The 27,972-nt window shown below is 39.9% G+C and overlaps 3 protein-coding genes across 3 annotated transcripts; 1 reads left to right on the top strand and 2 right to left on the bottom strand.

Annotated features, from left to right (window-relative positions):
• Positions 1–79: 79 nt before the first annotated feature.
• On the bottom strand, positions 80–27,858 carry LOC114267959 (uncharacterized). The gene is made up of 12 exons (XM_082924975.1): positions 27,443–27,858; positions 6,428–6,556; positions 3,001–3,174; positions 2,873–2,916; positions 2,356–2,741; positions 1,904–2,061; positions 1,594–1,809; positions 1,218–1,493; positions 970–1,117; positions 758–891; positions 468–554; positions 80–384 (listed from the first exon to the last, which is right to left on the bottom strand). The coding sequence occupies exons 1-12, from the start codon at positions 27,494–27,496 to the stop codon at positions 298–300; spliced, it is 1,893 nt and encodes a 630-aa protein (XP_082781101.1). The 5' UTR covers positions 27,497–27,858; the 3' UTR covers positions 80–297.
• Positions 7,332–8,983, top strand: LOC145824651 (uncharacterized). The gene is made up of 2 exons (XM_082924972.1): positions 7,332–8,483; positions 8,798–8,983. Exons 1-2 carry the CDS (start codon positions 7,469–7,471, stop codon positions 8,830–8,832), a joined length of 1,050 nt encoding a protein of 349 aa, XP_082781098.1. The 5' UTR covers positions 7,332–7,468; the 3' UTR covers positions 8,833–8,983.
• Positions 12,191–14,380, bottom strand: LOC145824650 (uncharacterized). Its single transcript, XM_082924966.1, has one exon. The coding sequence runs from the start codon at positions 14,240–14,242 to the stop codon at positions 12,191–12,193; it is 2,052 nt and encodes a 683-aa protein (XP_082781092.1). The 5' UTR covers positions 14,243–14,380.
• Positions 27,859–27,972: the final 114 nt, after the last annotated feature.

The raw sequence follows: 27,972 nt of genomic DNA, 5'->3' as shown, positions 1-27,972 counted from the left end.
AGGACACAAGCTGTGCTAGTTTTGTTTACTTTATGCAAGTTAATAAGTAAACTGTTACTAATCTCACACAGCTTCAAGATTGAGAGAAACTAGGACTGAATTCTTATTGAGTTCAGAGTTATTGCTACAATGAAGGAACTGTTATACACCTTCCTACTCTATTTATACATGATAGTTCTCCCTTGACAAAGCTAAAGCAACAGAAACCAAAATGAACAGAAGTACAGTTTTATCAGAAATGCTAACAAGTTTAACTGCCTAACTGTTGTGTATTCCAATGATGCATCCAAAGAAAAACTACTTTACAGCTTCAAAAAACAGAACCTGAGGTTGTAAATACCCTTTTTCACACTTGGCAAGAACATCATCCCAATAGCCAATAACCTGTTCAAATTTGAACAAAATTAGACAAACAACATGAAAGGCAAAATATGTGAATAAAACCTTGAAACTTAAATTGAATGTACCTCCAGAGTTTCATCATCATACATAATCCACTTTTTATACACATGGTTGTAAATGAAGCAGATATAGTGTTGTCGATAATAGCATACCTAAAAGGAAATTTAGTAACAAGATAAGCTGTTAGTGTGACATATTATTGATTTACACAAAAATATACGTAGTGATACCAAACTAGCAACAATGCAATTTTAAGTATCAAGCAAGCAATAAGACATTCTTTTAAAGAATGGAAAGAGAAAAAAAATTGACTTCAAATGAATGATATAAGAGTATAAAACAAAAGCAAGTTTACCATTGAAATAAGGGAATATATCTTCCCTGGATCTACACCCTCATACATGACACCAATATCTATCTCAGTACTCAGAGCTCTCAATGTTGCAGATATATCATCTGCAAGCTCACTACGACTCTCCCAACCAAGAACTGCAATCAACAAACCAAAAACTAGTAAACAAAGAACACAAAGCATAATGAAATATTTTCGAACAACTTATCATTTACCTGTTGTGAACACATGTGGAGGAGTTGAAAGAATATCGTGGACATTGTCTAATTTGCCACAGCCGCCAACCTCAGGATCACAAATTCTATAATGATGCATTTCCGCAAGCTCCAAAAGCTCATCAAAAGATCTCTCTGCATAGTAACACTGAGTTATGAAAGAAGATAACTTTAAAACACAGATCTAATAATTTTGCATTATTAAAGGAAAATTTTCCAAATCATAAAATGCTTCAGGCAAAACATGCCTTCATTCCTCTGAGCGCTACGGCACGTATGAAGTGGGAAAAAGAAGTAAACTTCATTTGTTCAGATTCAATACCACAGTTGAGATAGTTCATTTTTTGAAATATGTCCATTCCAAGAATTGTATGTGCTATACAAGCATCACTAACACAATCCCACGAGCCTGTGCAATTGCTTCCTGCTGATTTAGTATAGGAAAAAGTAGAACCAGAAGTAAATGACTGATGAAGAAAGCCCAAAATGGCTTTAAAAACTTTAGAAGCATCATTCATCTGTGCCTGTAAAATCAGCAAATCAGTAACATAAGTGACCTCTTAATTTACTACTTTGGAGACGGGTGAAAATATGATGATAAGACCAACAAAAATATGAACTTACTTCCTGGAATAAATTACCATCAGGGCTTAAATTGCTCAAAGCATTTCTTAAATTGGTAGGAGAAACAACTTCTTTCGTCACATTTGTAGATGCCACACTTAGGGCATTGAAAATCTCATGTAATGCACAAACAACACAAGGATCTCCGATATGCACATGTATGGATGTTGATCTACTCAAAAACTCGTCTCTAAACTTCCTTAAATGCCAGAGAGACTTCATATTCACAGAAAGGTTGATAAAATGAATTCATTAACATATTGTAGTTAAAGGGAAAAGAAATGGAAAGCTCTTTGAACTGAACACCAACCTGTATAATTACATTTAAAAAGCAATTGTTTTCACCAACATCATTTCTTAGTCCTGGACCGAATAAATCTGACCAGACTGAAAATTCTTCTGAGGATACTGTAGGAGGTACCCTTCGGCTCGTTGTTGAGGAAAGGCTCTTCTGTGCTACTAATGTCTCTGAAAATAGACAGAAACAAAAAGTCAGTAAATACATAATGAGTCACTTAATAACCATAGAGAGTAACATAATGAGTCACTTAATAACCATAGAGAGTAAACAATGATGAATATATGTAAATACATAACGAGTCACTTTATAAGAAGGCATATAGCCCTTGTATTGCACCCTATTTCTTTGGAAATATAACCATCCAGACAAGTCCTGGACATTTGCAGATGTCCTGTCAACATGTATAACGTGCAATTTTATTTTTATTTTTTTTGGCAGAGAAGAGGATTCTGGTTCTTTACCTTGCCTGACCTCACCAAGGGTTCGAGATCTCCTTGTGGTCGTTTGTACTTTCGAAGAATTGTCAAGCACCTTAGTTTCCTCCAAAGTGCTCACAGGGACACCTGGATCACAATCATCACTAAGCGTTGAGCAAGTAACATCCATTTTCTCTGACTCTGCGGTTATGATTGCAACAGCATTCTTATTTTGCTTGGCTAGATTCTTCAGTTTGGCCTCATCCTCAATCTTTTTTTGATACTCCAACATCTCTTTGAGCTTTCTTTCATCCATTTCATGCTCAATTTCATGCTGAGGTTCATTGTCTTGTAGCTCAAATTCATCAGATCTTTCAGGAACAACAATCTCAGAACTTTGATAATCACCATCATAGCCAACAGGAAATTGACTGGAGGAAGAAAAAAGTCAAAAACCCTTAAACTACAAATGTACATTAAAGTGAACAGCAGAAAATGCTGTGGTCTTTTATTTAATTTTCTTTAGTGTAGCCTTGTGGCTGAGAACCAAACGAGGACTTACTCTTGTTCTTCATTTTTCTCTTTCAGCTCGCTGCCACAAGTAGCCTGTAATACTATTGATTAATAGAGTATTAGACTAAAATTATATAACACTTATGACATACATGACCAGACTCGAAAGTTCAAAACCTTTGACTCCTTCATTTTTTTCTTGGCCTTTGGATTTAAATCTCGAAGTTTTGTATTATTGCCTCCTTTGCTAATATTCTTTTTGGCATCTACTGCAAGTTCTGATAATAATGCTGCTTCTGCAGCAGCTGACTTCTGCTCTGCATCTTCGTTAACCAAAGCCTCGAATTGTGCCTGGAAGAGAAATTTATACAATGTTAAACTTAGATCCAAGGAGGTTCGATAACATTGCAGGAGATTTATGCAGTGTAAAAATTGATGTATTTATTGATTGATATCTGATTGATGTGTATTACAAATGGTGAGTGGCCCATTATATAGGAGAGGGTGAGTGTAGTAGGTGAGGAGTAGGTGAGGAGTAGGTGGTGGTAGGTGATGGTAAATTGATGTGTATTACAAATGGTGAGTGGCCCATTATATAGGAGAGGGTGAGTGTAGTAGGTGAGGAGTAGGTGAGGAGTAGGTGGTGGTAGGTGATGGTAAATTGGTGGTAGGTGATGGTAAATTCTAACAGCCCCCCGCAAACTCAAGGGGGATAGGAACTAACCAACTTGAGTTGGAGATAGTAACAAAACAAGAAAATACATAAAAATAAAAAAGGATAGGAGACACTGTATGGTCGTGTCAGACCATTGGTGAAGACACTGGATGGTGGTGTCATAACGTTGTAGAGGACACTGTATGGGGGTGTCATAACGGTGTAGAGGACACTGGATGGCGGTGTCGGACCGTTGTAGAAGACAGTTTATGGGGTCATGTCGGACCGTTGTAGAAGACAGTTTATGGGGTCATGTCGGACCGTTGTAGCAGACAATGTTGTGACAGTTGTTGTGACAGTTTACGGAGTCTTGCTGGACCCTTGCAGAAACTAACCGGAATCAATGTCGGGACAGTTTACAGAGTCTTGTCGGACCCTTGTAGAAACTAACCGGAATCTATGTCGGGACAGTTTACAGAGTCTTGTCGGACCCTTGTAGAAACTAACCGGAATCTATGTAGGGACAGTTTACAGAGTCTTGTCGGACCCTTGAAAAAGCTAACCGGTATCAAATGTCGGGACAGTTTATAGAGTCTTGTCGGACCCTTGGAAAAGTGGCACCCTCAAAAGATGTGCCCAATTTTGTCAAAAGGCGTGCCCAATTCATCAAAAGGTGTGCCGGACATGATGGCGAGGCACGTGGGCGCCTTGGCTTGCGTGCCCGTTTGTCGGCTGGTGGTAAGAGGCGCGCGATGCGCGTGGCTGCCTCGGCTATAAGACAGAGGCTGAGGCTGAGGCAAAAAACCTGCGAGAGATATTCTGAGAGAGATTTCTGAGAGAGATTCTGTAACACTCTGTTTTCTGAGAGAGGAGTCTGAGAGAGATACTGTGTAACACTCTGGTGCCTAGAAAATGGCTTCATCGTCTTCCCGCGGGCTTCTCACCCTCTTTCCCGACCTCAACGAGTCAACGAGAGAGAGAACTGGTGCGGTGGCACTGGAAACTCAACCAAGCGCCCCGGAGTTTGCTCCGTTGAACTTTCCGATGCGGTCGGTGGAGCAAAGAATGGCAGTGCAGTCAGATGTGGAGGCCAATCAGTATACTTTGAAGGCATGTGTGGAAAGCATGACGGCGGTCACAAATTTGTCGAACCGGCTGCAGAGTAGGACAAATGAGGTGCAGCATGTAAACGCCCAACTGGCTCTGCTCCAACGCATGTATAAGGATGCGCGAGCAGAGATAAGTGTTCTAAAGGCGGAAAACAAGGAGCTGAAGCGGAAGGCCACCGTGATGTTCCGATTTGGAGGGCCGCCGTATGCTGCAGTGGAGGAGCAGGGGGGAGTGAACGTGCTCGGTGGACTAGGAAGTACGGAGGCAGCACCGTCAAGGACCGCCCAGGACGGAGGCAAAAAGAAGAGACCTGCAGTAGAGTAAAGAAGGGAAAAGAAAAATCCCTCCGGGGGAAGGGAGTTTGTTGTCTATGTGGTTGTGTTTTTTTTTTTTTTTTTTTTTTTTTTGGTTGTGGTGTAAAATGTGGATCGGGGTGAACCCCGGAGATGAATAAAATATGGTTTGTTGGGCAAATTGGTAAAGGGTTTTGGGTTTGTTTTGAAAGATAGAAAAAAATAAAATAAAATAAAATAAAAGAAAAGTAGGGAAAATATATTATAATAAAAATATATATATATTAAAATAAAAGAGAAGCGGGAAATAACGTGGAACCAGTACAGGGTTGGGATTTGAGGATTCATGATGTTAATATATATATATATATATTAAAATAAAAGAAAAGATGAGTTTAAAAAAAAATGAGGGATGTGGGCGGTGGATTCTTTTCAAAAGAAGGAGTAAAATGAATATAAAAAAAAAAAGGAAAAGAAAGTGGAGTGGGATGGATTCTTTTCAAAAGAAGGATTAAAATAAATATAAAAAAAAAAGAAAGTGGAGTGGGTGTTGAGTGTCTCCATGTGATCTGTGTCTCCATGTGATCTGTGTGTTGAGTGTCTCAACGTATGGATTCTTTTCATGCACATAAGTTTGTTTAGTCTGAGAAAAAGACTATCCTCCCTCTAACCTGAGAGAGAGAAGAGAGAAATAGGTTTGGGAGCAGATTGAACAGCATAGCCGTGGGATCACTTCGCACAAACCCACTGCTGAGTATTACTATGTTTCCCTTGAAAGGCTTCGTGATTCCGACGAGATCACCAACGGCGTGGCATGGGTCGTGGAGAAACGCAGCTGCGGCAGCGGTCGCGGGTGCGGCCGACGGGTAAACCGGCGGAGAGAACCGCTGGAAGGTCGGGTGGGAAAGGGAAGCCGAACACGGCCTCGGCTCGGGCGATTCCTTCAACGTATGGATCTGGCACGCAAGTATGCCTTTGGGAAGATGTTGGTGATCGGCGCAGAAGCCCCATGCAAGGTGAAGGGTCTGTGGCTTTTCCGTGGCCAGGAAATTCCAAGGTTGACTTAACGGATGAAGCCCAGAAAGAGAGGGAGAGAATTGTATGTGTCTATGTGTGCTGGTTTGTGCACTCAGCAGGTTGAAGAAAGGAAATTTCAAGGTATGTGTAGAAAATTTTAGCAGACTAGGTTGAGGTCCGGCGGGCGGTTAAGGTGAGGTTGCCGCCCGCCGGGGAAGCGAAAATATTAGGTTCTAAACCTGCTCTGATATCATGTAAAAATTGATGTATTTATTGATTGATATCTGATTGATGTGTATTACAAATGGTGAGTGGCCCATTATATAGGAGAGGGTGAGTGTAGTAGGTGAGGAGTAGGTGAGGAGTAGGTGGTGGTAGGTGATGGTAAATTGATGTGTATTACAAATGGTGAGTGGCCCATTATATAGGAGAGGGTGAGTGTAGTAGGTGAGGAGTAGGTGGTGGTAGGTGATGGTAAATTGGTGGTAGGTGGTGGTAAATTCTAACATGCAACATAAACAATACAAACCCGCATGAATGACTTAAGAAGGGGCAACATGATGGACCGATAGTCTTGTCTAGATGTCTGCATAAAGTTTACCCCCAGCTGTCGCGCAACCATAAAACTCCCCACAAATATTGCTTCAATTTTTCTAAGCTGCAAGACTTAACATAATGAGCAAAGGAAATATCACAATACATTACTCAAGATAAGCCAAGAATTCAGAAATCATACCTAAGAAATATGCAAAATCAAGAAGTTGAATAAGGAATAACAGTAGAAAGTAGAAATATTAGTTTCAGATTGAGAAAAACAATGCAAGTTGTAATAGTGAAAAGAAACATAAATTGATATTGCTGAACTATTTACAAGATTGGACAGTTGCAAAGCATCTGAATCAGCCATTGATAGATAATCAATTATCTAACCTCGATAGGGTAAGGTATACATGATTTTTAAAATAATGAAAAGTTGATTATATCAAAAATAGGTTGAGTGCACAAACAAACATAGCTACCTCTGCAGATGGCTCCTCAATATGTCTCTGTATTGCAATTCTGCTGGAAATTTGTGTTAATATATATAATATGATAGTGGTGTTGGTGGTAGATAGTGGCATGTATAGAATATGATAGTGGTGTTGGTGGTAGATAGTGACATGTATAGAATATGATAGTGGTGTTGGTGGTAGATAGTGGCATGTATAGAATATGATAGTGGTGTTGGTGGTAGATAGTGACATGTATAGAATATGATAGTGTTGTTGGTGGTAGATAGTGGCATGTATAGAATATGATAGTGGTGTTGGTGGTAGATAGTGACATGTATATAATATGATAGTGGTAGATAGTGGTAATATATAATATGTAAGTGGCATATAATGGGTTATAATGATGTTTGTAATATCTCCTATATAAGGAGTGTCATTTGGTCTTGTAAGATAAGAAGTTTTGAATATAACAGAAATATATTCCTTCTTCCTCATATTTTCGGAGTTCTTCTTCCTCATATTTTCTAAGTTGGTATCAGAGCAACAACAAACACAGCAGCCCTAAAACCGTCATAACCATGTCGGAAGTCACGTCCGAAACCACTTCAACCCCTGCCGCTGCCATTCCGGTGAAAACGTCCAACTCTCACTCTGTCCAAATCACCACCATCCGCCTAAATGGTGATAATTTTCTCCGCTGGTCACAATCTGTCCGGATGTATATTCGTGGGCAAGGAAAGATCGGTTGCATCACTGGTGACAAGAAGGCTCCTGCTGTTAATGATCCGCTGTTCGACAGTTGGGACGCTGAAAACTCCATGGTTATGACATGGTTGGTCAATTCCATGGAGGAGGATATAAGCTCTAATTACATGTGCTATACTACTGCACAAGAATTGTGGGATAATGTTAGTCAGATGTATTCTGACCTAGGAAATCAATCTCAAGTTTTCGAATTAACTTTGAAGTTAGGAGAGATTCGTCAAGGAGATGATTCCGTCACCAAATATTTCAATTCATTGAAAAGGTTGTGGCAGGATCTTGACATCTTCAACACATACGAATGGAAATCGGTTGACGACTGCAACCACCACAAGAAAACTGTGGAAGACAGCCGTATTTACAAGTTTCTTGCCGGCCTCAACATCGAGTTCGATGAAGTGCGAGGAAGAATTATTGGCAGACCTCCTCTCCCATCCATTGGCGAAGTATTTGCCGAAGTCAGAAGGGAAGAGAGCCGAAGGAGCATCATGCTTAAGAAAAAAGGTACTGGTGAATCAATTGAAATTTCTGCTTTAATTAGCGATGCTGCGGCCAACAAGGCTGCGAATTACCAGCGCAGGTTTGATGATAAGCCACGGGTCTGGTGTGATTTTTGCAACAAGCCTCGCTATACACGCGAAACGTGTTGGAAGATCCATGGCAAACCTGTCAACTGGAAAAGCAGCAAACAAGGAGAGAAGAATCGTGGCTTTCCTACCGCTAATGAAGCCAATTCAAGTCCCTTCAACAAAGAGCAGATTGATCAACTCTTCAAGTTGATAAAATCCAACTCTTCAGCCGGTACTCCTAGTGTTTTGTTGGCACAAACAGGTAGAAATCCTAAAGCCTTCTCTTGCCTAAACTTCTCTCCGTGGATCATAGATTCCGGTGCCTCCGATCACATGACTAGTTTTTCCCATTTATTTAGTACCTATTTCCCTTGTTCTGGTCATGACAAAATCAGAATAGCCGATGGTAGTTTTTCACCTATTGCAGGAAAAGGATTTATTAAACTAACTGAGAAAATTAATCTCAATGCTGTTCTTCACGTCCCCAACTTAGCCTGTAACCTTTTGTCTGTCAGTAAACTATCTAAGGATTCTAATTGTCGTGTTACATTTTTTGAATCCCATTGTGAATTTCAGGACCAGAACTCGGGGATGATGATTGGGCGTGCTAGGATGCTTGAAGGTCTTTACTACTTTGATGAAGTACCTGTTAGTAATAAAAAAGCTCAGAGCTTTAATAGTACTAGTTCAATCTCTGTTCGAGAAAAAATAATGCTATGGCACTATAGGTTAGGACATCCTAGTTTTCTTTATCTGAAACATTTATTTCCAGAATTATTTAAAGGGATTGATTGTTCTTCTTTTCATTGTGAAAGTTGCATTTTTGCAAAATTTCATCGCTCTACTTATTTGCCAAAACCTTACCAGGCTTCCAAACCTTTTTATTTGATTCATAGTGATGTTTGGGGCCCTTCTAAAATCACTACTCTTTCTGGTAAAAGATGGTTTGTTACATTTATTGATAACCATACCCGCTTATGTTGGATTTATTTGATGAATAAAAAATCTGACGTGAAAAATTTATTCACAAATTTTTACAGTATGATTGAAAACCAATTTCAAACCAAAATTGGTATTTTACATTCTGATAATGGAACAGAATATTTCAATGAGCAGTTGGGTGAGTTTTTGGAAAAAAAAAGGGATTTTTCATCACTCTACATGTCGGGATACCCCTCAACAAAATGGCATTGCAGAACGAAAAAATAAACATCTACTTGAAGTAGTACGTGCTATAATGTTTTACATGCATGTTCCTAAATATCTATGGGGTGAAGCAATTTTAACAGCCTCTTATTTGATAAACAGGATGCCTACAAAGGTGTTAACATACAAAACACCTTTTGATTGTCTCAAAACTTTTTTTCCTGACACGAGGTTGTTTTCTGATTTACCCGCCAAAGTTTTTGGATGTACTACCTATGTTCATGTTCCCAGTCAATTTCGTTCAAAACTTGACCCCCGTGCTATAAAATGTGTTTTTTTGGGGTTATTCCTCAAACAAAAAGGGGTATAAGTGTTTCGATCCTCAAACCAAGAAATTTCATGTGAGTATGGATGTGTCATTTGTGGAAACAAAATCCTATTTCCCCAACACTTCTCTTCAGGGGGAGACAAGTGGAGTAGAAGATCGTTTTTGGGATATTTCTATCCCGCTCCCCAATGTCATTTATCCTACACAAAAACCACATCTGTCTGATAATGATCACTTAGGAGAACCAAGTTCTATGGTGCCTAGTCAAGAAGATTCTTGTTTAGGAGGAGAAGTACTACAAAATGATCTAAATCCTGAGCTTCAGGTTTATACTAGGAAGCGATTTCATCTGAGGAATAATGACCCGAATGTCCATCCTAATGACCCGAATGTCCACCCGAGTTCTGGCATCAAAATTTTAGGTAATCCTATTCCTTCTATTTCCGACCTTGATGTTCCTATAGCAATTAGGAAAGGTGTCCGAAATTGCATTAAACATCCTATTGCAAATTACCTCTCCTATCAAAGACTGTCTAAAAACCATATAGCTTTCACATCTAGGATTTCACACTTGTTTGTTCCAAGGAATATACAGGAAGCATTGGATGATCCGAATTGGAAATAAGCAGTCATGGAGGAGATGAATGCTTTAAGGAGAAGTGGTACTTGGGAGATAGTTGATCTACCCAAAGACAAGAAAACAGTTGGGTGTAAATGGGTGTTTACGATAAAATGTAACGCAGATGTCCACTCGAGTTCTGGCATCGAAATTTTAGGTAATCCTATTCCTTCTATTTCCGACCTTGATGTTCCTATAGCAATTAGGAAAGGTGTCCGAAATTGCATTAAACATCCTATTGCAAATTACCTCTCCTATCAAAGACTGTCTAAAAACCATAGAGCTTTCACATCTAGGATTTCACACTTGTTTGTTCCAAGGAATATACAGGAAGCATTGGATGATCCGAATTGGAAATTAGCAGTCATGGAGGAGATGAATGCTTTAAGGAGAAGTGGTACTTGGGAGATAGTTGATCTACCCAAAGACAAGAAAACAGTTGGGTGTAAATGGGTGTTTACGATAAAATGTAACGCAGATGGAAGCGTTGAGAGATACAAGGCGAGACTGGTGGCTAAAGGCTTCACTCAAACTTATGGGATCGACTATCAGGAGACGTTTGCTCCTGTTGCTAAAATAAATTCCATCAGAGTACTGTTATCTCTTGCAGTAAATTCAGATTGGCCTCTACATCAACTTGGCATTAAAAATGCATTTCTCAATGGTGATCTTGAAGAGGAGGTGTTCATGAGCCTACCGCCGGGATTTGAGCAGAGACTTGGAAGCGACAAAGTTTGCAGATTGAACAAGTCATTATAAGGACTCAAACAATCACCAAGAGCGTGGTTTGAACGCTTTGGGAAGGCAGTTATCAGTTGTGGCTTCTCGCAGAGTCAAGCAGATCACACAATATTTTATAAACATTCAAAAAACAGTAAAATTGCAATTTTGATTGTTTATGTTGATGACATCATTTTAACTGGTAATGATGAAGCAGAGTTAGCAGCCCTCAAAGAGAAACTCGCAAAAGAATTTCACATTAAGGATCTGGGAGCCCTCAAGTATTTCATCGGAATGGAATTTGCAAGATCCAAGGAAGGTATCTTCGTTAATCAGAGAAAATATGTTCTTGATCTCCTTGGAGAAACAGGTATGCTTGGTTGTAAGATGGTGGAGACTCCGATCGAGCCTAACTTGAAGTTACAAGCTGCTAAGGCTGAAGAAGTCAAAGAGAGGGAACAATATCAGCGACTTGTAGGGAAATTGATTTACTTGTCTCATACGCGGCCTGATATTGCCTTTGCAGTCAGCATGGTAAGTCAGTTCATGCACTCACCAGGGGCAGAGCACTTTGAGGCCGTTTATAAGATCTTAAGATATTTGAAAGGAACTCCAGGGAGAGGCTTACTGTTCAAGAAACATGGACATCTTCAAGTTGAAGTATACACAGATGCAGACTGGGCAGGAAGTGTTACAGACAGGAGATCAACATCCGAATACTGCTCCTTTGTAGGTGGGAACCTAGTTACATGGCGGAGTAAAAAACAGAATGTGGTAGCTAGAAGTAGTGCAGAAGCAGAGTTCAGAGCTGTTGCCCATGGAATCTGTGAAGTAATGTGGATTAAAAGAATTCTTGAAGAATTAAAGCTTTCTCACCCGACACCTATGAAGGTCTATTGTGACAACAAAGCAGCTATATCTATAGCTCATAATCCAGTTCTACATGATCGCACAAAACATATAGAAGTGGATAAACATTTCATCAAGGAGAAAATCAATGCTGGTATAATCTGTATGACCTACCTTCCAACAGGTGAACAATTAGCTGATGTGCTAACGAAGGGACTACACAAGAAGCAATTTGATAAGCTGACTAGCAAGCTGGCTATGGAAGATATCTTCAAACCAGCTTGAGGGGGAGTGCTGGAAATTTGTGTTAATGTATATAATATGATAGTGGTGTTGGTGGTAGATAGTGGCATGTATAGAATATGATAGTGGTGTTGGTGGTAGATAGTGACATGTATAGAATATGATAGTGTTGTTGGTGGTAGATAGTGGCATGTATAGAATATGATAGTGGTGTTGGTGGTAGATAGTGACATGTATATAATATGATAGTGGTAGATAGTGGTAATATATAATATGTAAGTGGCATATAATGGGTTATAATGATGTTTGTAATATCTCCTATATAAGGAGTGTCATTTGGTCTTGTAAGATAAGAAGTTTTGAATATAACAGAAATATATTCCTTCTTCCTCATATTTTCGGAGTTCTTCTTCCTCATATTTTCTAAGTTGATGCAAGCATCTTCTTGATGCTCATGGTTACAACTCGGTGAACTGATGCTGGTCAAATTTTCTTTAAGTATGCTAGATATAGCATCTAACTCAAATCTACTGCTGTGGGACATAGCATCATTGTCTTCCCCAATAAGTTCATCTTGCCGCCTCCCTAAGAGGGACACATAACTTTGCAGGATATGCTCTGCAACTTGCTCCCTCTTCTCAAGCTCCTTAATGCAAATGCTCTCTAATGCCTGTAATGCTTCCTTATGGCTCAAAAGTTCACATTTTTTGCTTTGCATCATTTCTAAGTGATCAAATTCTTTCTCAAATGTCCGAATAACATTCATTCCTTGATGCCTCGCAGCATGTTGTATGTTTGTCCATAATGTTAATTCTTCTCCAATTGAATGACCAGAAAACAACCAACGAATTAAAGCATCACTATCTGGAAGCACATCAACTTCATCATGACCAATGGTACAAGTTATTGCTGAACCATCATCTGCAACAGCATCCTCGTAATTGCATGGCAATAGCTCCCCTCGCAGTAAACGCTCATCCAGAAGGAGACATGATGAGTCACCATTAAAAACAATCCTTTCTTTAACTACCTTCCCCTCATAGACATTAAGTTCATCATTCAAGGAACTACCCTCGTCAGGGTACATGTTTAAGCCATAACTAATGGCCACGGTCTGCAAGAATGTAAGGATCTTTTTTAAATAGGGCTCCTCCATAAAACAGATGCAGAGAGGTGTTTTCTCCAGGCCATTACTGTAAATCTCCGATAATGGAACAAAATTCTGCAGTTCTTCTATGGTGTCATTTATCAACTGTTTAAGAGTACTCTGAGCAAGACATTTGTGTCTAAGAAGTATTTGGAACTCAGCATGAATGCTTTCAAGAATTTTTGCACGCTCAACATCATCAGATATTGGCCACTTCTGATCATCCGGGCAGGCCATAAGCTGCAAATACCCCTCAGAATCATGTCTGCTTCTTTCACTACCACTGCGAACCTGCCCTTTGTTTGGCTCTTCATCCTCCTTCAGACAGTATTCATCATTATCAGGAAGATTAGCCAATACGCTTTCTAATTGTTTGTGAATAATTTTCCGAGCTCTATGGGTATCCACTGGCTTCCATGTACAATTGACAAGCATTTCAGCCCAATCAGCATCAACTTCTTCTGGCTTAACTTGTTGCAACTTCGATGAGATGCCTTTCTTGTGCTTCTGGTCAATATGCTGCATTTGCAATTCTGAGTCTTTAAACGTCTCACCACAAAAGAAACAAGACCAGAACTTCCAAGTCTTGTTCTCTTGGGCAAAGCCTAAAGCTTCTGAGAAAGTCTTTGCCGCTAAACCATCTTTCATTGAACTAAAATGGTCTCTCAAATCGCGAATTCTGAGTTCAAGCAATCCCCGCTTTTTCTCGACACTCATAGAGTTCCAATACGATTTAAACTCATCCATTCTTTTCAATGATGGCATCATCTTCATCAGGGAAGCATACTTCCTTCGTTCATCAAGTTTGTTTTTCTCCGAATTCAGATCAAGTTCTGTTTGCATATATTCTAAATTTTGCTGCACAAGCCTCGCTGCAGCCACTTGAACCTCAATTTCCCTTCTCCGCTCCTCATGTGTCTTCACTACCTTCTGAACTATATTTGGCCACTTGGTTTCAAGATTCTCCATAGAAGTTGTTAAAATTGATGTATGTATTATTGATTGATGTATGTTGATTGTATTGTATGTACATTATATAGGAGATGTGAAGTGGAGGTGGAGTGGTGGAGTAGGTGAAGTGGATGTGGTAGTGGTGTAGTGGGTGAAGTGGAGGTGGTAGTGGTGTAGTGGGTTAGGTTTAGTGGAGTAGTACGTTAGGTTTAGTGGAGTAGGTTTAACAGCCCCCCTCAAACTCAAGGAGGTTAGACACAAACCAACTTGAGTTTGGAGAGAGTAACAAAACAGGAAAGTAAACTGATAAATAAAAACAAAACAGGATAGGAGACACGGTATAGTCGTGTCAGACCGTTGTAGCAGACAGTTTATGGGGTCATGTCGGACCGTTGTAGCAGACAGTTTACGGGGTCATGTCGAACCGTTGTAGCAGACACTGTGTGGTCGTGTCAGACCGATGTAGAAGACAGTTTATGGGGTCATGTCGGACCGATGTAGAAGACAGTTTACGGGGTCATGTCAGACCGTTGTAGAAGCTGACCGGAATCAATGTCGGGACAGTTTACGGGGTCATGTCGGACCGTTGTAGAAAATTGTGATGGTGCACCAAGGGGGTGACTTAGGGAGTGCGCCATGGGCGACTTATACATGATACTGTGTATAACCCCCCCTCAAACTCAAATAGGTGTGAAGATAGAAACCTATTTGAGGTTGAAACAAAGGGATTGATAAAGCTGACCGGTGTAGAAGACACTGTATGAGTGTGTATATAGGTTGCCCAAAAGATATACATGGATATAGATATCGAGCCCTCAAAAATCGTGCCCTCAAAAGGTGTGCCCAATCTTTCAAAAAAGGCGTGCCATCAAAAGGCGTGCCCAATCCATAAAAAGGTGTGCCATCAAAAGGCGCGCCCAGTTTGTCGTCGAGCGCCGAGCGGCGCATGATGCGCGTGTCTGCCTTGGCTATTTAACCAAGACGAAGGCTGAGGCTGAGGCTGAGGCAGAGACTAAGACAAAAAAAAAAAACTGAAAGAAACATCTGAAAAACTCTTCGTGTTCTGAGAGATTCGTGTTCTGAGAGAGAAACTCTGTAATATTCTGTAACACTCTGTTGCCCAGAACATGGCCTCGTCTTCCCGTTCAGCTACCTAGAATATGGCCTCTTCGTCCCGTGGTCTGCTCACTCTCTTTCCCGACCTCAACGAGTCAACAAGAGAGATAACTGGTGCGGTGGCCAGTGAACCTCAACCAAGCGCCTCTGGTTTTGCTCCGTTGAACTTTCCGATGCGGTCGGTGGAGCAAAAAATGGCGGTGCAAACTGATATTGAGGCCAATTAGTATACTTTGAAGTCATGTGTGGAGACCATGACGGCGGTCACAAACCTGTCGCACCGGCTGCAGAGTAGGACAAATGAGGTGCAGCAGTTAAACGCCCAACTGGCTCTACTCCAACGCATGTATAAGGATGCGCGAGCAGAGATAAGTGTGCTAAAGGCGGAAAATAAGGAGCTAAAGCGGAAGGCCACCGTGATGTTCCGATTTGGAGGGCCGCCATATGCTGCAGTGGAGGAGCAGGGAGTAGTGATCGTGCCCAGTGGAGTGGGAAACATGGAGGCAACACCGGCAAGGGCCGCCCAGGACGGAGGCAAGAAGAAGAGACCTGCGGCAGAGTAGGTCGGTGGGTGGCCGTCTGCAGAAAAGAAAACAAATCTGTTGTTGTTGTGATGGGGATCTTGTGTGGTTTTGTTTTTTTGTTGTAAAAAATGTGATCGGGGTGATCCATGAGATAAAATATGGGTTGGTGTGCAAATTTGAAATTTTTTTGTGTGTGTGTGTTTTTTTTTTTTTTTTTTTTTTTTTGATGAGCATGGTGATGATGAATAGATAATGATGAATAAAAATAAGAAAGGTGGGAGTGGGGAACAGGGCGAATTAAGAGCACCAATTAAGCGGGATAATAAAAAATAAAGTTATAAGAAAAAATAAAGTTCGGGCGGTGGATGGTTTTTTTTTTTTTTTTTTTTTTTGGTGGTGGTGGGAAGAATAATAAGAAGAATAAAAATAATAATAATAAAAATGTATTAATGGGAAAGCATGTGCGTTGGTGGGTGGAATAAATGAAGGCAAATGATGGATATGATGAAAGAGGGTCTGATGGAGAGAAAAAAGGGACCAGAGAGAGAGGGAGTGGATGGATTAAAAAAAAATGGTTTCATCATAAAGTGCATGTGGGACGGTGCCGTGCTGTCTGTATTGGGGTGTGAAAGTATGGTGTGTTGTGTAGCTCCAAAAAATGCTGTCTGTCATCTCCTTCTGTGTATGATAGGAGAGAGAGAGAGAGAGAGAGTCCAAGACTAAGAAGAGAGAGATTAAGAAGAGTGAGCAAATGTTTGAAGTTGGCGAGCTGGTCGGGCGACGGCATGAGCAAGACGAGGCCATGTTCTGGGCAACAGAGTGTTACAGAATATTACAGAGTTTCTCTCTCAGAACACGAATCTCTCAGAACACGACGGCGAGTAAGGCTACGTCGGAATGAAACACCGATGTTGTGGATTGAAGATTGCTGATCTGGGTTGTGCTAGATTGGCGGAACACGGCGGCAATACGGTGTTTTCCGGTACACCGGTATTCATGGCGAGAATGCTGAATGATAAGATGAAGATGCAAGTTGGGCAAGTGCTGGAACAGCACCACCTGTCAACCCTCTGAACGATTGGCATCACATGGTTGAATCCATAGAATGCACTTGTTGTACAACCAACGGCAGAACCAATCATAGAAAAGCTATCCCTAATGAGGGGAGGAATTTCTGGATTTGTGAATCTGATCATCCTGTGAGGTTGGAGATGGCAATGACGGAGAGAGTGTGTAGTACAGTCAACTATGGATTCAGTTGCCTGAGGAACGAACTACATTGGAAATGGGAAAGGTATGTGTAGAAAATAAGCGGAATAGGTGGAGGTCCGGCGGACGGCTAAGGTGAGGTTGCCGCCCGCCGGTGAAGCGAAAAATATTAGGTTCTAAACCTGCTCTGATACCATGTTAAAATTGATGTATGTATTATTGATTGATGTATGTTGATTGTATTGTATGTACATTATATAGGAGATGTGAAGTGGAGGTGGTAGTGGTGTAGTGGGTGAAGTGGAGCTGGTAGTGGTGTAGTGGGTTAGGTTTAGTGGAGTAGGTGAGGTGGTAGTGGTGTATGTAGGAGATCAACCCAAATTGAGTTGGCAGCCACATGGAAGGGTGGCCAACCCACATGGTAAAAGGAAGGGAAAGGAGCAGCCAGCTACATGGTGGGGAAACCATGTGAGTTGGCCATGAGGCCATGAGGCCATGAAGCAATCTAGAAAGCCACCGAAATGGGCTGGCAGCCAGCTCATTTCAAAGGGTGCCTCTTGCCTTTGTAATCTATATATAGAGAAGCTAAGGAGAGTTGAAGATAGGGCATCATAGCTGAAAGAGTGTGTTATATAGAGAGACAGTGAGTTGAGAGTGTGTAATCTCCTCCATTTGTTGATATATAACAACATCGCTCCCGTGGACGTAGGCCGGTTTGCCGAACCACGTTAAAAGTCTTGTGTTTTTGCTTGTGAGTGTCCCCTGGTGTGCCCAAGATCCGCAACAATTGGTATCAGAGCCCGGGTGGAGAAAAATTGAGTTTTTTCCGAAAGTGTCCAGATTTCGAAGTGGTCGAAATCTGCTTTTGACCATACCAGGAGGAAGAACTCCCCGAGAGGAGTCCAGAACAGCAAAAACAGAGCCCAGAAGAGCTTCGACGCACCCTCACGCGCTCCTGGAATTGGGCGCGTGAGTCACAGTCTCGGCACGCGCCAGCACGCGCCGTTCAGGTACCCGGCGCGTGGTCCCACTCTCATCCACGCGCCCCACGCGCTGACAGAGGAAGAAGACGAGTGGGGGAAGGCGCGTGTAATACACGCGCGTACCACGTCAGCCGACACGTCAGCCACGTGTCAGCCACGTGTCAGACAGGTGTCAGCCCAGTCAGCCTGAGCCGCTGACCAAGCCGCGTTGACCAGCCGTCAAGCCGCCGTTGACCGCGCCGCCTGCGCTGTTGACTGAGTCGTTGACCAGCCGTCGTCGGGAGGAATTATCTGGTGCTTCTCAGGCGCACCAGATTCAGCAGATCTGAACCGTTGAAACTGTTTTGGCTAGATCTAGGCCATTCGGAGTCCGTTTTTGGCGATCCAATAGTGATTTCCAACTATTTGGAGTATTCCGGACACATCCGTACGGTTAGTTTTTGAATCGGAGGCATTCAAACTCTTTTGGCTAGATCTAGGCCATTCGGAGTCCGTTTTTGGCGATCCAATAGTGCGTTCCAACTATTTGGAATATTCCGGACCCATCCGTACGGTCAGATTCTTAAATCGAAATTTCTTTAAAAAGGGAAGAAATTTACAATGGCAGGAAAAGGCGCAAGTTTCATGATTGAGCCTTTTAATGGCAATAATGACTTTACCCTGTGGCAGCAAAGGGTGAAAAACATTTTAACACGAGAAGGTCTGGTGAAAACTCTTCTCAAAAAGTCCAACAAACCGGAAGACATGAGGGATGACAAGTGGGAGGAGTTGAGGGAATTGGCAAACAGTACAATTCAGTTGTATCTCGGGAACAACACACTCCGGGAAGTCATCAGTGAAGTAGATCCGGCGGAGCTATGGGCAAAGTTAGAGATGAGGTACAAGTCAAAGTCTTTGACAAACCGGTTATCTCTGAAGAGGCAGCTATATACACTTAGAATGCCAGAAGGTGCGAACCTCACAGAACATCTGGACGAGTTCAATAGGATCACAATGGAATTGGACACCATTGGAGATAAGACCCAGGAGGAAGATCGGGCTATGATCTTGCTGGTCTCTCTACCTGCATCATATGAGCATCTCAGGACAACTCTATTGTACGGGAAGGATGCTCTTGGACTGGATGAGGTGATTGCTACGCTCATTTCTCATGAGTCGATGAAGAAACAGGAAGGTAGCAGTAGCAAACACCCAGAAGAAAATGCCATGGTTGCCTCAGAAAATGAGCAAGGCAGAGGTAGGTCCAATAATAGACGGGATAGATCCAAATCAAGAGGACGTTCGCAATCAAGGTCAAGCTTCAGGAGAAAGTGTTATTACTGTGATCAGGAGGATCATCTCATAAAAGACTGTGCAAAGCTCAAGGAGGACAAGGCACACAAGAAACAGGCGAGCTCATCAAATGTCGCTGCTGCAGTAAATGCTAAGGATGAGTATGCATTTACAGTTTCGTCGAGTATGACGAAACCTGACTCGATCTTAGATTCCGGAAGCACATATCATATATGCATGGATAAGAAACTTTTTTCTACCTACCAAGCCAAGGATGGAGGTATTGTTCGAGTGGCTAACAACACTGTGAGTAAGATTGTTGGCATGGGAACAGTACGGCTGAGGATGGAAGATGGAAAAATTTTCACGTTGGATGGAGTCCGACACGTGCCAAGACTGAAGAAGAATCTAATTTCCTTGAGTATGCTAGACATGAAGGGTTATAGCTTCACATCTAGCAAAGGAAATCTCAAAGTCATCCATGGAGATACGGTGATGCTACATGGACGACTGGAGGGGAATCTGTACAGGCTTGTGGAGAAGGTTGTGACAGACGGAGCTACTGTCACTTACCGGGCAAGACGTACAAGACATGCACAGAAAAGACATAGGGCCCAGCAGACATGGCAACCAAAGTGTACAAGAACGCATGGAGGCAGTTCGGAGGTGCACAAAACGGAGCCATTGCGGCCAATTTTAAAGACAGCTCAGAGCAAAGAGACCAAGACAGCAAAGCATGTCCCAGGAAAGAAAGTTTCTTTTGCTCCTGAATTAGAGACATATTGGGATCTCTCCAAGACTGGATGGAAGGGAGAGATGCCATCTCAAAGAGTTGCAAAGTAAGCTTTGCATGGCACCCCAGTAAGGGGGTGCCGAGCACTCCAGGCAGGGGGTGCTATTATGGATCACCTCATATGGGTTGAGGGGGTGATTTGTAGGAGATCAACCCAAATTGAGTTGGCAGCCACATGGAAGGGTGGCCAACCCACATGGTAAAAGGAAGGGAAAGGAGCAGCCAGCTACATGGTGGGGAAACCATGTGAGTTGGCCATGAGGCCATGAGGCCATGAAGCAATCTGGAAAGCCACCGAAATGGGCTGGCAGCCAGCTCATTTCAAAGGGTGCCTCTTGCCTTTGTAATCTATATATAGAGAAGCTAAGGAGAGTTGAAGATAGGGCATCATAGCTGAAAGAGTGTGTTATATAGAGAGACAGTGAGTTGAGAGTGTGTAATCTTCTCCATTTGTTGATATATAACAACATCGCTCCCGTGGACGTAGGCCGGTTTGCCGAACCACGTTAAAAGTCTTGTGTTTTTGCTTGTGAGTGTCCCCTGGTGTGCCCAAGATCCGCAACAGTGTAGTGGGTTAGGTTTAGTGGAGTAGGTTTAACATAAGTCGAAGATGAAGAAACCATAGCGATCCTACATTTATGCATAACAATCTGCAATGCAGTCCGCATATTCGCAATTCGCTGTTCTACTGTGGGTACATTTGATTGGCTAGGAGGTTGAACAATTTCTCTGACAGGGTCGATCGGATTACCAATCGACAACCCTCGCTCACACTCTCTCGCTGCTTCTTCGTAGCCATTGCCATCACTGGACACTTGGTAGAGTACAGTCGCGTAAAAAATAGAAAATTCTATCGAGTTGGGCGATAAAGAAACTGCTCGACGAGCCGAATCGACAGCGTTTTGCAAGTGGCGTAGTTTGGTGACATTGTCATCGATTAGAGAAGCTAGTTGACAATGTGCATAACTGTTAACACCATAAATCTGCAATTTTTATTATTATTTATTATTTATATAATTGCAGGACACGTGGCATCCTCTTATTCATTTGGAAGTTAAAGGAAGTTATAGAGATAATGGAGAATATGAAGGACAAAGTGGATGAGTGGGAGGACAAAGTGGATGAGTGGAATGACACATGGCAAGACAAGAATGAAGATGGAAGAAATGGGTAGTTACTAAGTAGTTATTGCTGTATTTTTTCTTCTATAAATAGCCATTAATGGCTACATTGTAAAAGATCCAGAATTCATAATCAAAGACACTTGATTTCAATATTTCTTGTTATTTTCCTTATCTTAGGAGTAGTTTAACATAGATTTATATTTCGAAGCATTTTATGCACTTTCTTTTCGAAGCATAGGAGTAGAGGTAAGTAATTATTACTTTGATTGTTCACTCAATCATCTTTCTCCGTTCCCCATTCTTCTTTTAATTTTTCTTTTCTTTACACTTGGCAATCTTGAAGTCCTCTTCGTTGAGGCAAAAGAACCGTCAACACAATCGCTTGATAATTGGCTTGAATTTAATCTGTAAGGATTTTTCAATCCTTGCTGGCACGCTCGCATTTATGATATTTTCCTTCGTAGGAAAAATAAGCCAACATTTTAGCCAACATTTTTTGGCACGCCCAGTGGGACGTCAAGTGTAATAAATGAAAAAAGAATTGGATTTGTCCATTTCGAATAGTCTAGATGAAATTTATTGGCGTAAACAAGAAATTTTGGATCTTCAAGAAGAGATCCATTTTCTTGATGAAATAAATTTTCATCCCTTACAATATTATTTGGTGGAAGAAAAAAGACACCATTTAATTGGAGAAATTCATCAACTTGATATGGAAATTCGCCAATGGAATGATGAGTTATCAACTCTCACTACCAAGTCTTTAACTGAGGCCTTAATGGCCAGAATTGGTGAATTTTTTCAGAATTTTTCCATGGTTAAAAATAGCAAAAGCAAAGAGTTGATTTCATCAATGGCTCGGGGGGTTCAAGAATCCGTTTTTAAAGAGCCAAATTATGAAATTAACACAACGAAAGAGCATGTTCTTGAACCAAATTTGGCTAAGAATGATGTTCCATGTATGACTCGGGGGGTCCAAAAACCAAATTTTAGAGAGTCAAGTCATGAAAATAATATATCTATGGGTGATTTTCATAAGCCATTAATGGCTAACATGGAAAAACAACCCATTTTGCCAAATAATTATGAAAACCTATTCGGCAAAAGTCATGTTTTTAAAACAAACATGGTCAAGAACAATGAACAAGCCACTGTTCATGAATTCAAAATTTTTGACATTTTTCAAAATGTCAAAAAGTATAAATTTTCATGGTCACACTATACCATGACTTTTGGTGTTCAAAATCCTTTTTGGATTTGTGGTTCACATCAAAATATAATTATGATGATGTGGTTAATAAAATTAACAAATTGTTCTTATGAGTTCGAAGCACTAAGAACAAGGGATGACCATTTAAAATGCATGAACTTGGCTAGAAAAAGCCTTTGCATTTAAATAAATGGTTGAGAATGGCTTATCTTTTCAAATTGATGGCCAGTTGTTTGTATGTACACAATCAAAGCATCGAAGATACATTCGAAGCATCAAGAGTTGTTTCGAAGGTTGATTACTTCACATTCGAAGCTGTATAAAGCTTTGAAGATACATTCGAAACATCAAAAGTTGTTTCGAAGGTTGATTACTTCACCTTCGAAACTGTATAAAACTTTGAAAACTTTCGAAATGTGTACATCTCTTCAAATATATGTAAAATGACAATTAATTAGTTGTCGAATAATGCCTGTTTTTGGCATCATAAGTTGGCTCGAAGAACAACAGTTTTGGTGTCTTCGAAGAATTAATAATTGGTTCGAAGCACAAAATTAATATTTTCATTAATTCTGTGTGAACCAGAACATATAAGTTTTGAATAACCACAATGTTGGCCAAAAACAGCTTCGAAAGCCGTTTTGCCATAAGTTGCTTCAAAAGCCGTTTTGCCATAATTTTGTAAGCTTCGAAGCACTCTATCTTGTATCAACAACAGCTTCGAAGAAATAATAATGGAGGTTATGAACCTTCGAAGCTTTGTCGAGTATTTTTGAGGATGTAATTCGTCTTTGGTCGGTTCCATCGACCTTCGAAGAATGATTTTGGTTCTTTATATCACTTTCGAAGCTTGTTACTAGTAATAATTCGAGTCATCTTGTCATAATTTCATACTCATTCGAAGCACTTTATTGGTGTTGTTACATCATTCGAAGCACTTTGCTGCTTAGGTTAGTCATGTGCTTGGTTCGGCCCTTCAAAAATTCAAATAAACATCATTTTTAAGGGCCGCGGGGGGTAATGTTAACACCATAAATCTGCAATTTTTATTATTATTTATTATTTATATAATTGCAGGACACGTGGCATCCTCTTATTCATTTGGAAGTTAAAAGAAGTTATAGAGATAATGGAGAATATGAAGGACAAAGTGGATGAGTGGGAGGACAAAGTGGATGAGTGGAATGACACATGGCAAGACAAGAATGAAGATGGAAGAAATGGGTAGTTACTAAGTAGTTATTGCTGTATTTTTTCTTCTATAAATAGCCATTAATGGCTACATTGTAAAAGATCCAGAATTCATAATCAAAGACACTTGATTTCAATATTTCTTGTTATTTTCCTTATCTTAGGAGTAGTTTAACATAGATTTATATTTCGAAGCATTTTATGCACTTTCTTTTCGAAGCATAGGAGTAGAGGTAAGTAATTATTACTTTGATTGTTCACTCAATCATCTTTCTCCGTTCCCCATTCTTCTTTTAATTTTTCTTTTCTTTACACTTGGCAATCTTGAAGTCCTCTTCGTTGAGGCAAAAGAACCGTCAACACAATCGCTTGATAATTGGCTTGAATTTAATCTGTAAGGATTTTTCAATCCTTGCTGGCACGCTCGCATTTATGATATTTTCCTTCGTAGGAAAAATAAGCCAACATTTTAGCCAACAATAACCTTGAACGCGGTGAGTGAAAGGACAGTCCTCGTGACGAAGACACAAGTCTTTCAAGATCCTTAGGGCTTTGGCGTGGTTTCCACACTCGATAGCATTGATGGCGCGATCACATTCAAGTTTGATCGGAGCGTTAGCGGGGGAGTGTGGATCGATCTTGCTCTGTTCTTGAGGGAGATCGTCGTCGGTGAGATTGACATTCGATGATGATGCTCCGCCGCCCACAGAGGCTCTATCCTCAGTCGTCGGTGGTGGTTTCGAGCGCGGAGGAAGGTTTGGCTTCTTACGCCCCATTGCAAGATTCAAACTGAACTGAAAAGAATCGAACGCGAGAATTCGATTATGTGATTGATTATGATCGATGTTCGTTCTTGATTACTGTTTGTTCGATTCTCAGATTTCAAGAAGTAGAGAGCGAGAATGATCAATGCTCGGTGCAGATGAAGATATAAGCATATGTATTCTATATAAAAACCTCACTTTTCTAAGTCAGTTGTCTTTCGCGCCACAGAGGCAGGACCTTGGAGGGAAAAAATATATATATATTTATATAACTCACTTTTCTAATCGTAATGATTTTTTTTTTTTTTTTTCAGATGAGAATAAGGGAAAATATAAGGGTCAACCACCAATAAATCTTAAATTTAGATTTCGTGAACTAATCAGTCCTTAAGTTTTTCTTATGGACCCAAAAGTCATCTTATAAGTGAAATTACATTAATGTTGTATTTGGTTAGCGATTTGAGGAGAGATTTGAAAAGAAAAATGAAAAAGATAGGTTAAATATGAATAAAACATGCTTATATTTCACTTAATTTTACACATATTTTACTTTTCCCTTTCCAAATCCCTCATCAAATCTCCCAACCAAACACAGTGTAAAGGATGGGGGTAAAACGCGCGTGTCCCCCAACCAAACACAGTGTAAAGGATGGGAGTAAAACACGCGTGTGTGGAAAACGAGAGGTGAATGTGAGATTTCGCAATAGGCTAAAATTACACATTTGCACCAAGCTCACTATAGACTTTTTGTGTTTTCCCTCATTTGCGATCGAATCCCACACTATCAAGGAAGGAAATATTTGTATTCCCAATATTTAATTGTTGCATAGTTAATATGAAATTGGGTGCCAATTTTTTGTGTTGTAGCTTCCAGAAATCATGAGATTGAAGGACATTAGGATACAGAAACCCTACATTGTGTGAATGTGGGATTTGGTGTTAGAGCCAGCAGACATTGAATTTGTATTGTTGAGCGGGTGTTGCAGAGATGACGACGCCACGACCAGGTTAGTGATGTTTATTTGAAATGAAGTCGTGAATGAGAGGCGTATTGATAGGGTTTGTTAGCCTAGAGTTGGGGGTTGTAATGTTGGGATGTATTACTGATGTTGTATGCATTTTTTGTGTGGTATGTGCTTGGTATTTGGTCCACCATTGTTGGGTTTTTGAATTTTGTTGGGTTTAGGTTGTTTGACAGTGTCGTCTAGTATTCAATCGTGTATTGATGTGTGTATTTTTTTGGTAGGATCAACCATTATGTGTTTGTGTTTCACTGTTAAGTTCGGGTATTATCCAGGTGGCACATTTTGCAATTGGATTGTGATGTTAATGGGTGATGTATGAAAATTCCACATACACATTAAAGTATATTACCAAAATGTGGTCCTGGTTATGTGATCCTAATGTCTATGTGGTTTGGCATTACACGTTGGCCAACCTAGGGGGAGTACCCTGCGTTGTGGAACTGTAGATGTGTTGAATCTGATTATATAACACGGCATTAACAACGTACTCAACCGTGTCGTTGAACGATATGAAAATGAGGAGTAGTGGTTGTAGTGTAAATGTGTATGGACATTGTTCCGTCGAGGTTTTGTAGTTTTTTTTGTCGTTTTAATGTGTTATAGTTTTTGAACCAATATGGGTCGAAATGGGTGGCTGATGTGTTGTTGTAGGTGTTGTTCGTATGTGATTCGAAATGTTGCCATAGTTGTTTAGGTCTTTGATGGGAAATGTTACCTTGATTATTATGTGTTACGCCACACTTCTTCGAAAATGTGTTATTGGCTCTTCCATGAGACTGTGAGGTTGTATTAATTGTTCCCGTATGTAATGAATCGTTAAGGCATACACATTTACGTCGTAAGTGTGTTTATGGAGTGTGATTACAAATATTAAGTCCATGAATAGAACAATGTTCGCACGTTTGGTGAGCGAGTTCTGTACAATCATAGCCTAAGTCCATGAATTGGATTGTGATGTTAATGGGTGATGTGTGGGAATTCCACATACACATTAAAGCATATTACCAAAATGTGGTCCTGGTGATGTATGAGAATTCCACACAGAATAATATCAATCACGTCTTACCCACCAAATTTCACAAACTCAGCAATTGGTTTCCAAAATGAATCATTAAAAAGGGTATTCTAGTAGAGAGATACACCTTTCCAAAAAAAAAAAAAGGTATAAGACTTATTTACATAATTGAATGTATAAAATTAAAATATATTTTTGGTATCATTAAAAATTATTAATTAACTTAATAATTCATTAATAAAATAAATCATTTATTATAAAATTAGAAATTTCAGGAAAATGTAATTTCTTGAATCACAAGACACAATTCATTCTTTAAATAATTTGTAATTTACTTTTGATTTAACAACACAATTGAATAAACCTTATTGGCTCATAATAACTATTTAGTGGATCAAAAAAAAATTATTCACATTCTAATATATATATATATATACATATTATTCACGCAATTTGTATAATATTGTAAGTATTGTTTTCGTGCGTTTGGGTCAAGGGAACACACGTAAGGTTTTCTTTTTTTGTTTTTTTTAAAGCCTAGTCCTTACATATTTGTTATTACTACACCATTCAAATTCATTTTTTACACAAAAAATTTTGTTTATTTTAAAAATTTTTTTGATAAATTACAAAGAATTTGTTTATTTTTATTTTTATAATTTTACATGATTTTGTTTTCACAAAACCCGTCCAAAGTATTGGAGATGTGTCATTTTTGTAACTAAAACCAATTTTGATGAATCACTTGTAACTACCATTTTTTAGATTATCTAATACTTTCTCTTTTTTGTTAAATGTAATGCATCATAAATTTAGACTGTGAAGAAAAAGAAAAAAAAATTAACAAAGTATATACTCATGTTTCTATCAAATTTTTTTTTTTTTCCATTTTCATATTTCTTCTCAAATTCATAATACAAACACTAGTTTACTCGCTAGATCTGTATAAGAAATGAAAGTCAAAATTAGAACAGAGAAATTTTGTGAAATACCTTTGCAAGGAAACCAAAACGCTGAGCACTTTTTGATGTCAACAACAGGCTCATGGAGTTGAATCCCTTATCAGAAGAAGTGTGTCGAAACCTTCAATACTGCTCAAAGACAGCAATTGGTAATCTCTACCGAATGCATTTGATCTCAGCCCTAAAACACAAAAACAAAAACAAAAGGGTAATCGGTGATCCTTTCCTTTCGTGTTCTTTCAGCTTAGTTTTCTCGATTTCTATTTATTGATCGAGTTTTAACTAATGACTTGTATAATACAATATACCTAGTAAAATTACTCAAAAAAAAATAAATCTATGAACCATTTTTTATCACATCACGCCAAATTCAAATTTATAGCCTACACTTTACATCCGAATTAATCTTCAAAATAAAAATTACGAGTATTTGGAATTTTCCATTACTTGGTAGCAATGATAACAAGTACATAGTCAGGACTAGGTATCATGAGGCCATTAACTAGTCTTGTGGCAATATCACTCACAGAGCGATGATTCTAGAAGCCTGTGCTGTTTCC

The sequence above is a fragment of the Camellia sinensis genome, chromosome 1 (genome assembly GCF_055761805.1).
Source record: "Camellia sinensis isolate YWXY chromosome 1, ASM5576180v1, whole genome shotgun sequence".
In the NCBI taxonomy this organism is placed as follows: Eukaryota; Viridiplantae; Streptophyta; class Magnoliopsida; order Ericales; family Theaceae; genus Camellia; species Camellia sinensis.
Note: the sequence above shows the minus strand (reverse complement) of the source record. Positions and strands in the feature narration are given on the sequence as shown.

Excerpts from the sequence above, each read along its gene's own strand:
- LOC114267959 (XM_082924975.1), bottom strand. The coding sequence starts at position 27,496 with ATGAGCCTGTTGTTGACATCAAAAAGTGCTCAGCGTTTTGGTTTCCTT. Across the intron at positions 2,062-2,355 it reads CCTTGGTGAGGTCAGGCAAG|AGACATTAGTAGCACAGAAG; the intron begins GTAAAGAACCAG and ends GTCTATTTTCAG. Across the intron at positions 555-757 it reads TATATTCCCTTATTTCAATG|GTATGCTATTATCGACAACA; the intron begins GTAAACTTGCTT and ends ATTTCCTTTTAG.
- LOC145824650 (XM_082924966.1), bottom strand. The coding sequence starts at position 14,242 with ATGGAGAATCTTGAAACCAAGTGGCCAAATATAGTTCAGAAGGTAGTG.
- LOC145824651 (XM_082924972.1), top strand. The coding sequence starts at position 7,469 with ATGTCGGAAGTCACGTCCGAAACCACTTCAACCCCTGCCGCTGCCATT. Across the intron at positions 8,484-8,797 it reads TGTTTTGTTGGCACAAACAG|GACCAGAACTCGGGGATGAT; the intron begins GTAGAAATCCTA and ends TGTGAATTTCAG.